The following is a 14,248-nucleotide window of genomic DNA, read 5'->3' as shown; positions in this document are numbered from 1 at the left end:
TTTTTAAAAAAAGGGGCTTCCCTGGTGGCGCAGTGGTTGAGAATCTGCCTGCTAATGCAGGGGACACGGGTTCGAGCCCTGGTCTGGGAAGATCCCACATGCCGCGGAGCTACTAGGCCCGTGAGCCTGCGCGTCTGGAGCCTGTGCTCTGCAACAAGAGAGGCCGCGATAGTGAGAGGCCCACGCACCACGATGAAGAGTGGCCCCCAGTTGCCGCAACTAGAGAAAGCCCTCGCACAGAAATGAAGACCCAACACAGCCAAAAAATAAATAAATAAAATAAATTAAAAAAAAAAAAAAAAGTCCTTCCGTGACCCCCTTTAGCCCCCAAGACAACATTAAAACCTTAGCATGACTTGGGACGGAATCCAGTAATATGGCGACGTCTCTGCATTCACCTCGGACTCTAAAGACGGCTGGCAGTGATCCCCTGAGCGCTGCACTTTCTTCTGGCCTGGGGAGCATGCAGGGTAGGAATGCAGGGCAAGCCAGAAGTGCTGGGGAGTTACTGCTCCTGGCAGCAGCCCTGAGCCAGACCGGGTGGGGAGGAGGAGGAGCGATGCCCTGGCTTCGCCTGCTCTGCGCTGTCTCCCACAGTCCCCCATGGTCCTGAGCTCTGCTTGCCCGCAACGTGAGTGGCCCGATAATGGTCCATTCCTTTCCCTGTTTCATTTCTCCACTCCCCTACTAGTATTTCCTGGGGTCCCTTCTTAAATAAGCTGGTATTCACGTCCTCACCCCCTTGCCACTACTCCACCAAGGGGCTTCTCCTCTCCTGGAACAGGGGTCAGACCTCTGACCTCAAGAGCTCCTCCTGGGAGAACCCAAAACATGATAGGTGACCGTACAATTCATCAACACACTGGGCCACATTTTTAGAGTGAACGTGGGCATTGCTAACGATACACACTTGTCCTGGCACGAGGCAACTGGGCAAAGCAGGACATGTGGTCCTCCTTATAAAGCCTGTTTTGATCTGAACCCAGCTTACGGCTGCTGCATTTTCATCACCTTCTGCTTCTTACCCTAATTTCAACCCTTCTGAATGAAACTGGCTGAGGTTCCTGAAATTTCCCTCACAGCACATTGTGTTTGCAAAGATGGTCATAATGCCGCCCAGCCCACGTGCTCCTTTTGCAGTGTGACCTTGTCACTGAGCCGAGCCTTCAAGAGGCAGAGCCTGCTTCCCCTTTCCTGGAATCTGGGCTGGAGCCCAGATCTGGCCAGTAGCAGCTAGTAAAGAGATTGTGTGTGAGCTCTGAGGCTGGGTCTTAGAGACCTCCAGCTTGCACCTTTGCTTTTTCAATGCTCCTTCAAAGAGACCAACTGCCATGAAGGGAGGGAGCCCAGGCAGCCATGAGGTAGAGCCCAGGGCGGGGGCAGGGTGGTGGGGTGGGAGCGGGGGTTGGCGGTTGGCTTGGAGGGGAGAACTGGGGTGCCCCCCCCCACCGGCTGACAGCCCCAGTGAAACTCCTGGGACGCCATGTGACTGAGGCCACTGTGGACCATCCAGTCATTCTTATGTCCCAGCTGAGACCACGTGAAACAGAAAAGCCATCCATCCAGGCCACAGAATTGTGTGAAATAATAAAGTATTGTTTAAGCCGCAGAGTGTTCGGTGGGTTGCTGAACAAAACAGAGAACTAAAACATCCCTCCTCTCCCTGCCCTCCGCTCCTCCCCGTGCCTTTGCCCGGATAACTGTAACTTATCACTCCGAACTCAGTTTCTATGTCACTTTCCCTGGTGTGCCTTCCCTTATTTCCTAGACGGGGTTAAGTGCCCTTCCTTCTTGCTCCCAAAGAACCCAGTATTTCCACCTTCCATTTATCCTGCCACCTATCCTTCCACTTCGAATTGCCTTTTCATCCTTTGCTGCTCTCTTCCAGTTAGAACCTAAGCCCCTTTAAGAAACTGTGCCTGTCTTGGACACCACTGGTGTTCCAATGACATATACAATGCCTGGCGCGTGACAAATGATGACTACATACTTGTTCAGTTATGACTTAATAAAAATAACTAATGTTTATTACACACATACTACGGGGCAGACCCCATGCTACCTGTTAAATATGTGTTATTTTGTTGAATCCTGTAAAGCAGGGACCTTTACTATTCCTGTTTTATACACGAGGAAACAGAATGCACAAGATGTTAAGTAACTTGCCAAAGTCATACTGTTTGTAAGTGACAGAGTAAGAATGCAAACCCACGTGTGTGATTGCAAAGGCTGTTCTTAACTGCAATCCTTATGTAACAATCAGGATGGGCTAGGTTGTGCCACAGTAACAAATAGCCCTCTAGTCTTGGTAGCTTAAGAAAGCAAAGGGTTTGTTCTTTTTGATGCTATAGATTTGTCGTAAGTTGACAGGGTTCTCTGTACATTGTGGTCACCGAGGGATCCAGTTTGATGGAACAACCACTGTCTTGAGGTTTGTCGGTCACCCTATCAAAGGGACAGAAGGACCCCAGAGGGCCTTGCATCAGCAATTAAATGTTCTAGCCCAGAAACTGCACATGTCTTTTCTACTCATCACTATTTTGGCTGGAAATACTCAGTGAGCAGTGTAATGTCTACCAGATTATACCACCTCACCTGTGAATGAACATAGTGGTATGTCATCTCCTGCTGTGTGAGGAGACTTTGCCAAAGTTCTGGAAAGTTTTGGAAAACCCTAGAATAAGGATTTCTTAACAACAGATCATAAGATTCACATTTTAGGTTATAATGGAAATCATACAGTGGCTACAAAAAGGTCTATCTTCTATCACAGTTGCTTTGATAGTCGTAGTTTGGAAAAAAGCTCTGGGACCAATATGACTTACAAACTATATTAAATTCAAATGAATCAGCATTCACCTTTAATTTTACCACCCCAGACGTTGCCACTGACAAATAGCTCTGGTCAGTAAAGCAATGATTACTCTGCATTAGTTAGTATTCAACTTCTTTCCAAGTACGGCTTCTCAAACTCATACAGAGGAATTAATACCTTTTTCCTATAGAAAAGTTATTAATACCTTTAATTAATTAGGTAATTAATTAAGGTAAGGTATTTCCTACAGGTCTACTTTATTATGATTTTGTATTACTATGCTGCACAGCCATAACACAAATAGTTATTTTGAAAAAAATAAAAAGAGGGCTCAGATTTTACTTTCTAAAAAGAAAATTAAAATGAATACTGCCGTCCTGAAAACAGAGGCTATCTGTTTAACAACACAGAATGTATAGTGACATTATGAGCAGCAGATATCGACATTCTTCTAAATCCATGTCTACAATACACCCATAATGGTGCATGACATCAAGGAACCCTAAATATAATTATCCTTTTAGTTCTCACATGGAACAGGAGAACCTTCTCAGCTTTAATATTGCATTTTCCACCTTTTTAAAAAATTTATTTAAAACATATGTCCTGATATAAAGTTATCAGTCATAATTCTAGTTATTATCCTAAAATGTTATATGTCACAGAAATATCCAAGTTTCCTGCTAATTGCATTCTACTCAAATTTTTAACCATGCTATTTTAAGTTTTGTTCTCTATAGACAATCATTACTTTATGCTGAAGTTTTTACAAAATGAAGATTTTCAAGAAGACTCATAAAAAGAACTTTTTTAAAAAAAAAATGTAAGTTTCTGATAGCCTTTAGGTAACACAACTGAATTGGGTAACAAATGACAAAACTCTAATGGAAAACCTGATTACTTCCTCCAGATCAACAGGAATTAATTACATGGGACTGAATGAACTGATGAGTATGGTTTATAACTTTATGGAAAATATACTAGCTTTAATTTTCACTTTTTTTAAAAAAAATCATAATCTTATGGTTTCAAGGGTTATTAGGCTATATGTAATCTGGTCTCACTCAATCCAGAAAACTCCTCAAAGTACAGGACAAATTTCCATTTAGCTTTTGTTAAATACTCTCAATCTTGGAAATCCACTACCTCAAAATAGTGGCCACTCATTTTTGAATAGCTTAGCTATTAGGAAGTTCTTTCTAATAGGAAACTGAAATTTTCCTCTCACTGGGCTACTTTGGTCCCACTGAGTAAACCTCTACGAAGCCTAACCCTTCTTTCATGGAGCAGTTGTCAAATACTGAAAACGGATTCTTTCACTTCTCTTAAATCATATCTTTTGATTGGTATAAATATCCTCAGGTCTCTTGATTTTTCCTTTAGGGGTCCTTTATCTATCTGGTCTTCTTAAAAGATTAATATACATCTTATAATGAGGTGCCTAGGATCGGCCATGACATCCCAGCTGAGGTCTGACTGTACTTCCTTGCTATGGACACAATTCTCTTATTAAGGTAGTTCAGTACTGTATTTATTTAAAAAATCAGTCACCACATAATGTTGGCTCATATCAAACTGTCCATAAAACCAACACCCTGAGTCTTTTTCCGTGATACCAGGAGTCTTCTATCTTCTACTTACGCGCTTTTCTTCTCTTTTGGTCTAAGTGCAGGAATTAAGTTTATCTCTTATTATATTCCATCTTATTATTTTTATCCTATCTTTCTAGCCTGTCAAGATGCTTTTGAAGTGCTTTTTATCATCCATCCCTCTTTTAATCCATCCCATTAAACCATCCCTCTCAGCTTTGTGTCATTTGCAAACTTAATAAACATTCTATTCGTGTCTTTATCCAAGGCGTTGATAGAAATGTTGGAAAAACGTGAGTAATACAGAAGACCTGCTTCAGGCTTCCAATTGACTTAAAGATTCTCTTGAAAGATTATTAAATCTGTTGCTGAAAATCAGACATATAAAGTCTATGACATCACTCAGCTAGTAAATGATGGACATAACTAGGTCTGGTGATATCTCTACTTTGTGAAGCTTTGCTCATTGCTAGGGATTGCTGACTTCCTTCTTGGCTTGGAGGATTCAGAAACGTGGCAACTCATTCCAAAATTCTGATGTTGGTTGACAGCGATCACCGTTTTATTTCTAGAATATATTTCCTCTGTTCCCTTTAGAAGTCACACTTGTCGTTGACTAGGTATCCTTCTTTCATTCTTTTTATGTGTCCTTTTTCAAGCAGTGCTCATCAAAGAGCTCCATGTGGAGTCCTATTATTTATTTAGATCCACCTCCTTTTCCTTCTTTTATGCGATCAGTTTCTGATTAGCAGCCGACTCAGCTAACCAACATCCTGGGGGCATGGATCGCTAGGGGGTGTCAAAACCTTACTGGTTTATACTAGATATCCTTTTGAAGTTCAATCCGTCTTTCCAGGTGGGTATGTACAGAGCTGGTGAATGCGTATTGGTTGTTTCTCACTGAAGTGTATGCCAATTTCAGAGGGAAATTTTAAAGTGCTTCTCATCAGTCCTGCTCCTGCTCAATGACCAAGCTTTTAAGGAACACTGGCCGGAGGAGGTGGCCGGTGATCAGCCTCGCCCGACACCCACGTGCCTTTTGTGGTCCTCACTGTGACTCCTTTGATTGTATTAACAGAATTTATCTTCAGAGTATCAGATCTCTTCCTTGCTTCTTCATCCTTCCGAAAGACGCAGGTGTTATCAGGAAGCAATGCCTAGCTCTTGGTGTCACATATCTGTTTCAAATGCCACCTCTACCAATGACTAGGGGGGACATTAAGCCAGTGGTTCTCAGTTGGTGGTGACTCTGCCCTTGGGGAGAACAGTTGGCAACATCTAGAGACAGCTGTGATTGTCACAACTTGGGTTGCTACTTGTATCCGGTTGGTAGAGGGCAGGGGTGGGGCACTGCTAAACACCCTACACTGCACAAGTCAACCACCACAACAAAGGATTATGTATCTGACCCCAAACTGCAACAGTGCTGCTGTTGGGAAACCTGCTTTAAGAAAATAACCTTTCTGAGCCTTGGTTCCGTGTCCTGTACAATGAGGGTAACCGTGGTCCAGGGCAGTGTCGTGAGGATTACAGGCAGCACTGTACTTAGAACACACGCCATAATGACTGGCACAGAGCCAGCGTCAAAAAACAGTAATTATTTTCCTAATTATTACCAGGCATTACGTTGGTTACTTCCTAAGATGTTATTAGCTTAATACTAAAAAGGTAGTTCATTTACTCCACAAATATTTTTTTGAGCACTTTCTATACGCTAGGCACTGATCTGGCTGCTGCAAATAGATTAGTTAAAAGGAGAAAAAGACAACACACTCCAACTTCAGGAAGCTAACAGCCTGCAAGTAGGCACTGTGTTCCCATTTTGTAACTGAGAGAACCCAGGCCCTGCGAGGTTCAAGTAATGTACCCAAGGGTTCAACACTGATAAGGGGCAGAGCCTGGATTCAAACACCACCAGCTGCTACAGACTGAGGTGTCTGTAATTTGTGTCTCCCCAAATTAATATGTTGAAATCTTAACCCCCAGTGTGATGACATCAGGGGATGGATCTGGGATTAGATCATGAGGGTGGAGCCCTCTCGAATGAGATTAGTGCCCCTCTAAGAAGAAACAGGAGAGAGCTTGCTTCTCTCTATGTCACGTGAGGATACAATGAGAAGACGGCTGTCTGCAAACTAGGAAGTGGGCCCTCACCAGACACCCAATCTGCTGGCACCTTGATCTCGAACTTCCCAGCCTTCAGAACTGTGAGAAATAAATGTCTGTTGCTTAAGCCACCTAGTCTGAGCTAAGACACCAGCTTTGCCTGATTCCAAAGCCTACATGCTTTCTACTCCATTGTTATCAGACACCTGCTTTTAGGAAAACCAGATTGCAAGGTGTGTGAGAACGGCAGATCACACTTCTGTGCTAAATTTTATTTATTGTCTTAGCATCGTCATCCATACCCTCTCGTTCTGCACGATATGCTTTTTGTTTCTTGTCCCTTCTACTCTTTATTAATTTAACAAATATTTACTGAGCACTTGCTCCTTGTTAGGATACAGTGGAGCTAAGACACACTGCCTTCGCCTGCAGAGAGCTCCGGGGCTGGTGTGGGTGAGAGTCCGTCTCAGCTAGAAGTCTCGTGTGGGACCTGAAGCATCACCTTAACTTACCCTCAGGTGCAAGAGGCCATGAGGCCACCTCCATGTCGGGACTGCGGATGTCCTTACAGGTATTTGCGTTTATCTATGTACCTCATCACATGCACAGTTAGCTTATTTGCACAGCAAAATTTTCCTTTGGTGAACAGAAAACTCTGGGTATAACATTCATACATCTGAAGTTCATGTTATGCTTTTAGCTTGACACAGATTTCTAGCACAGTAAATACTTAGTTATTATAGAGGATTTGCCTTTACAATGTTATTTGTTCGTGACCTCGAAGGTCCATGCCTCATTGCATATTGTAATTTTGCTGAAGTGCCAATTTAATCACCTGACGTGAAATGCTGATGAACAAGAGAGTGTTACTCAGAGTGAGGGAACCTGGCAATCACCCAACATTCCTGTCAAACTTGACTTTGTGAGTTTCACTAAAGAAATAAAGTCCATTGTTTCAAGTATGTTCATGGTGGATGTTACTTTAGGAATATCATAGTGCAGTTCTTTAGGAACATCAGTGTCATAGTGTAGGGTTTGTTTTGATGGAATCATGACAACCCTGAAGGAACACTTAAAATTTCCAATTATTCTTCACTGAACTGTGGAATGCATGTGGCGGCATTTGGGCGCTCACCAACGTCTCAGGGTCCATGCCTTATGGATGCCTAAGCCTCTATTCCACTAACATACTGGCATACATGATAAATTATAATGGCATCACTCGACTTTCAGCTGCATTCCTTCTGGACCTTGACCCTTAATGACAAGTTCTTTTGATCTGTTTAACCATGGACTCTCATCAGAGAGACGCAGCTTCAAAGCTCTACTTTACCACATACTAGTTGAGTAACTTGGGCATACTAACCATCCTCAGCTTTAGTTTCCTCCTCTGTAAAATGAGGATAATAATCACAGGTCTTGCTTAACGGGATTGTTGTGACATTAAGTTGTCACATTTACACACATAAGACTTTTAGCACAATGCCTAAAACAGCAGGTGACCCGTGAGTCTGGGCCCTCTTTCCTTTTCCACTTCCACCCCACTGACTGAGCTATTGCCCCTCCTTCCCGCCTTTTTGCTGAGGATGTGGCCCTTTCCCGTGGGGCCTTACCTACAACTCTGTTTGCCCCCGGTCTTGCCTGGTGTCTTCCTGGTTCTAAGTCCTGGAACACTTTTTGCTCTTGGCCACTCTCTGACATGGGATGTAGGGCTTATCCCTCAACTGGTCAACCTCTGCTACCCAAATCTCCTTCTTCTGCCTTTCTCTTTCACTCCTGAGTCAGCCGTCACAGAGGTTACAGCACAGTAGTCAGGAACAGAGACCCCGGTATCTGATTGCCTGGGCCCAAGTTTTGATTCCACCACTTAAATTGGTGGCCTTGGGTATGTTATTTAACCTCTTGGTGCCTCAGTTTTCTCATTTGTAAAATGGAGATGATCATATTGACTATCTCATGGAATTGCTAGGAAGAGTAAATGAGTTCATGTATCTGAAGTGCTTAAAATGGAGCTTGGCCCATAGAAAGTCCTATATAAGTGTGTATTATTGTTATTTATTATTATAGGTTGGGTCCCCTGTTCTCTTCATTACCTGCTAGCTCCTCCCACCCCCATCTTTTAAAATGAGTGCTTTTAACGATTAATAACATTCTGATCACAAATTCACCTCCTCCTTGGCCGGCACATTACCCACCATCTGACTATTTCCACTTTGGCTTCACGATATACGTCCTCTTAGAAAAAAAATTCATTGGCTTTACATTAATCATTTTAAAATGCTTAGCCAATCACAACTCTATTTAATCTAGATAGCACTGACATGTAGTAAAGAGAAGGGCCAGGGTGGCTCTTAAATGAACAGATTCCAGATCAAGAAGCCAGGAGCAGATACTCGGCTTCATATGTGTTTCAGTCTGTCACACACCACGTAACATGGGTTTCATCACCATCATTGACTTAGACGCCGCCACCACCAATCACAATGTATTTCAAAGGCGAGTTAGTAGCTTTAGAAAATTATGTGAGCAATTTACGCCAAATTCTTACCTATAACTTTTCCTAGAAAGAGCGACTTGGGAGAATTGAACAGAGTGTCAGATGAACTTGGCAGATGGTAACTCACAGAAGGATAATGATCCAGCTGCAGGAAGAAAAAGAGAGACGCTTTTAGAAGAATGTCACCATCCTGCACCGGGCTCAGATCTCCCAGGGGGGATGACATCATTCTTTGAACCTCAGTTTCTGGATCTTATTTCATCACTGCTGACTCTGAAATACCAGCCTGAGAAAATGGGAAGTCCATCCCTTCCTTTGCTGGGGCTATTGGAAAACAAATCGAGCTTGGTAAGTGAAGACCCTTTATGAATTGTTGTCCAGCTGACGCACATTTTCTGTGGATAATTTACCTGCTGGATTAAGATCCTTGCTCATTTTAATAGAGTGAAACCTGCTTGATCCAATCCCTAGTATTGACCTCTGAGATAGAAAATGCTACATTTATAGCGATGGATTTTCTTTAGGATCGTCTTACTGTACTGTTTTCTTCACCGTTTGGGTCTATCAACTTGCACACAAATACTGATCTTCAGAATATATATATGTTCAAATATGAATATGAATATATTAATATATATGGATATGTAATTCAAATGCTGAGATTCAGGTTCATAGTTTTCTTGCTTATCAAAACGAGGGTGACTTCTCCTTCCTGCCACAGGGCAGGGACATCAGAGCCTGGAGGGGACAGAGGTACCTTTGCTCTGGCAGAGCTGTCCTTTCAGAGTGGAGCTGAGTTGGCAGCAGAGGGAGGTGACAATGAAGCAGGTGGGACTAGCTTACAGGTAATGCCTGCTGTAGCAATGCACATTTCTGATTACACTTCCCACGTCAAAGTGCAAGTGGTGGTGTCCCAGAATCACAGGGCTTCTCCTGTCCTTTGTGTCCCTAAGTGGCTTTTCTTGCCTTAGCTGAATTTTTACAACCCAAACATTCTAGTTGTGTTTCCCCAACTGTGAGCTCCTAGAACTTCCTGTGCTTCTGTGTACCCACATGTGAAAGGCCTCTTCTGTAACCTTTCATTTTTCTGAAGTGAGTTTAATACCTGCTCAGGTGAGCATAAGGCAAGGTGTGGGTCAGAAGGAAACACTGCATCCCTATCTGGCAGGGCCTTCCCGTGGGAACTGCGCAAGGAAGCTACTTGCTGAAGGCAGCAGCACAGACTCCAGAAACTAGATCCACTCCCGGGTCTCGGCTCCTGACGGGCCAAGATGGGCAAAGCTGCAGGAAGGAGACCTGCTTCTGGGAAGGAGAGGGTGGCTGGAAGTGCGTGGGGAGGGAGCTAAACTCACTTGTCAAGAGGAGAATGAGTCACTTTGAGGAATGATGGCTAATTATTAATGACCGCCTACACCGGAATTTTGAGACTGCTTACTAGAAACCTTGAGGTTATTGTTACTCAAGGTTAACAGTCAAAGAATCATCACGTCTCAGGAATTTTGGGAGTTTTGACCTGCAGAACGGGTACTGTAAGTTTTTTTGTGCATGGGTGAGTATCTGGTAGCACTGCGATGAAAGTCCAAAACACATGATTAAAGCAATCAGCGGCGTGTTCGACTATAATTTTGAAAAGCTTTCTACAATTTCAAGTGCATCATTAACAAAACACTTATTCTGGCCAGAGAGTCTTAAACATTTTACTACTTTATTGTATTTTGTCTCGAGCAAAGGCAACTCTTTCTGCTGCTAAATATTAACTAGCTGCTTTGGCGCCATCTGGTGGCACACATGCATAACTGCTGCGGTCCCTCCATCCACTTCTACTGCCTGTTGTCAAAAGGCTTCCTGAAAGTGCCGATATATCAATAATTAGTAAGATACCCTACTAGGCTTCAGTGATGATCTCCCCCTAAATACTTCTCATTTAATCTATTTTGTTAAATAACTTAAAAATGGATACAAAGAATATATGTTCATTATAGAGAAAATAATAGATGTGCAGACAAAAATTTAATGTTAATTTTTTTATGTCTATTCTTTTGATTTTTTACAAAAATTGGATGGAACCCAACACACATATTGTTTTGCATTTGCATTTACTTTTCATTGCTTAACAATGTAATAGGAGACTCCTTCTGTGTCAATACACATACAACTAAATCATCCCTTGCAATGAATGATGGGTATTCCATTTTATGGATATATGGTACCCAATTTTTAAAAAATATCAAATTTCTCTGCTTAGACTTTTAGATTTCTTGTATCTTTGGGCCCAGGACAGTGCTGAACACATAGCAGCTCCTCAATAAAAATGTGCTGACATTCATTCCTGCAACTCTTCAAGCAGTGGACACAGGTGAAATCAGTGCTCAGAGGTGGCCTGATTCACACAACAGAATTACCCTTCTTTTCCTGAACTGTTTCTAGGGACCCAGGCCAGACAGAGTTGGCTTTTGGGCACATTTTGTATTATCTTTACTGAGCTCATGTAAAATAAAATTCCTAGTTTGTCTCCATAGGTTACTTTCAGCTCTTCCCCTTCCTTCATATAGGCAGTTGGTGACTTGAACCAAAAGCTAAAATTTACATTTATTTATACTAAATTTATTTCTTTTGTTTTGAAGCATAATAACAGCCTACTCAAAAGTTTTTGAATCTTGATTCTGTCATCAGTGATTCTGCCTGGTTTTGATTTATCTATAAATATCACAAACATGCCAAGTCTTCATTCATTAATGAAGTCATTAATGAAAAAATGTTGGACAGGAATCTAAGTGGGCAATGATCTATAATTCTAATACAAACTACTTGTTCAGTTAGGAAAATCTTTTGGAACAACTGACATAGAAAATATGACAAGTGCTGAAGATATATAGGAAGGCTTTAACGTTCACAAAGATCAAACTCTCGTGTCTGCGGTAATTCTGTAATAAAAGAGGAAAGCAGGAGGAGAGCTACGAGGAAAGAAGAGTCTGGCTGACTTTTTCCTTCTCTCTCACACTCCCTCCTGCCTTGTGCTGAGGAGGAGGGAGGCAGGTGGGGTTGCGGAACAGGAGGAGGTGAAGTGGAGGGCACGGCAGGAAAGGCAAGAGCAGCTCGGGGGCCTTGAAGACGTGGCTCCATGAAGGATCCCGGACTCCCTGGGGTGACGAGCCACGGGATGCGGGCGCCCTCTAGAGGCTGAAAAAGGCAAGGAACTAAATTCTCCCCTCACAGCCTGGGGTGCCGGGGGAACCAGCCCTGCCAGCACCTGAGCATCAGCTCCGCGATACTAATTTTGGATGTCTGGCCTCCAGAACCATAAGATACTAAATCGGCGTTACCCTAAATTTGTGGTAAGTTGTTACAGCAGCAGTAGAAAACTAATACAGGAAATTAAAAAAAAAGAGCCGTGCCACCAAAACCATGACTGAACATCACCTTCTCCCAGCTCGGTTCTCAAGTAATAGCTCTAGTCCTGCTCCACTCTTCCTGCCTCCCGGACGAAGGCTGCAAAGCTGCCCGATTCCGGAATTGCCCCCGCTTTCTAGAGCACCCAATCCTGCTTTCTGGAATCCTCCCAACACAAGCCCCATCCTCTTCCCGTCTCTCGCCCAGTGATATCCCCATCGTGGTCCCCAGTATGTGACTCTCTTTGGGCCAGTAATCCACTCATTGCCTCCTGGCTCCAATTCACCCTTCAATATCTGCTCTATGATAAACACGAATTCCTTTAATCTCCTTTAAAATGAGCAGGATGTTAAACTTTCTCAGCCCTGGAGGGAAGAAGGGGCTTCTGGAAATTTCCAGTGCTGGCTTGGGGGCGGGGAGGTAGTGGAGGTTCGGCCTAGGGTGTGAGGTCTGCCCAAGCCACAGGCCCAGAGCAGGACGCCTCCGTGAGCCTACAGCCTGCTGACTCTCCGTCTCCCCTGGAAACCATAGCCCCTGTGCAGCCCTGCGTGGCCTGCGTGCTCGGAAGCCCCCTGCCCCCAGCTCCCCAGCCCCACCCCCACACACGCTGGGTCCCTGCTTCCCCACCTGCACTCCAGAGGGTGGCCTTGTGCTGGCCCAGCAACCCCAGGCCAGTTCCAGCCCCGCCAAACCAGAACTTCTCTGCTCTCTGTGGCGGGGCACGGCTTTTCCCACGACGTCTGGAGCCCCCATGCTAGTCCTTCTGTGGGTCTCCTTCCTCAGCCCTGGATGCTTCTAGCAAACTCTACAGGGCTTTCCTTACATCTTGGAGGTTTCCTTTATTGCAGTTAATTCTTGTATCAGGAGCCTAGTGAGTTCTAAGCAGTTTCTATCGAATCCTGTTCTTCTTAATGGTCGTTTCATTCTTTTAATGGTTATACCCTTCCCCCTTCCTTCCTGTCTCAGAAGCAATGCCTTCCCAAGGCTCTTCCTCTGCTTCTGTACATTTTAGACTCTTTCCATTTGATTTCCTAGAAGCCAGTGCTCAAATGAGAATTTCTTCAGTCAGGGGTGTCAAAAAATCAAAGAAGTTGTGTAGCAAGTCCAGGCTGCAGTGCAAGCTTCCTGTCACTTAGACCTTAAGCACAGTGTATCCCATGGTATCCTGCATGTCTCTGAATATCTAGTTAATCACTTTTAAAAGTGTAAAGATGGGAGGGACCTTCAAGATGGCGGAGGAGTAAGATGTGGAGATCACCCTCCTCCCCACAGATACATCAGAAATACATCTACATGTGGAACAACTCTTACAGAACACCTACTGAACGGTGGCAGAAGACCTTAGACTTCCCAAAAGGCAAGAAACTCCCCACGTACCTGGGCAGGGCAAAAGAAAAAAGAAAAAACAGAGACAAAAGAATAGGAATGGGACCTGCACTTCTGGGAGGGAGCTGTGAAGGAGGAAAAGCTTGACACACTAGGAAGCCCCTTCACTGGCAGAGACGGGGGGTGGGCCGGGGGGAAGCTTCGGAGCCACGGAGGAGAGCGCAGCCACAGGGGTGTGGAGGGCAAAGCAGAGAGATTCCTGCACAGAGGATGGGTGCCGACCAGCACTCACCAGCCCGAGAGGCTTGTCTGCTCACCAGCCGGGGCAGGTGGGGGCTGGGAGCTGAGGCTCGGGCTCCGGAGGTCAGACCCCAGGGAGAGGACTGGGGTTGGCGGCGTGAACACAGCCTGAAGGGGGCTAGTGTGCCACGGCTAGCCGGGAGGGAGTCCGGGAAAAGGTCTGGAGCTGCCGAAGAGGCAAGAGACCATTGTTTCGGGGTGCGCGAGGAGAGGGGATTCAGAGCA

The 14,248-nt window shown here is 44.3% G+C and overlaps 1 protein-coding gene across 1 annotated transcript in view; it reads right to left on the bottom strand.

Moving 5' to 3' along the window:
- CNTNAP2 (contactin associated protein 2) overlaps positions 1 to 14,248 on the bottom strand; it is a 1,784,833-nt gene that overhangs the window by 120,311 nt on the left and 1,650,274 nt on the right. Inside the window, exon 21 of the mRNA XM_068550150.1 lies at positions 9,059 to 9,152. Coding sequence (XP_068406251.1) covers positions 9,059 to 9,152 — 94 coding nt within the window. The remainder of the gene's footprint in view (positions 1 to 9,058; positions 9,153 to 14,248) is intronic.

This window comes from Eschrichtius robustus, chromosome 8, assembly GCF_028021215.1.
Source record: "Eschrichtius robustus isolate mEscRob2 chromosome 8, mEscRob2.pri, whole genome shotgun sequence".
NCBI classification, from domain to species: Eukaryota; Metazoa; Chordata; class Mammalia; order Artiodactyla; family Eschrichtiidae; genus Eschrichtius; species Eschrichtius robustus.
Note: the sequence above shows the minus strand (reverse complement) of the source record. Positions and strands in the feature narration are given on the sequence as shown.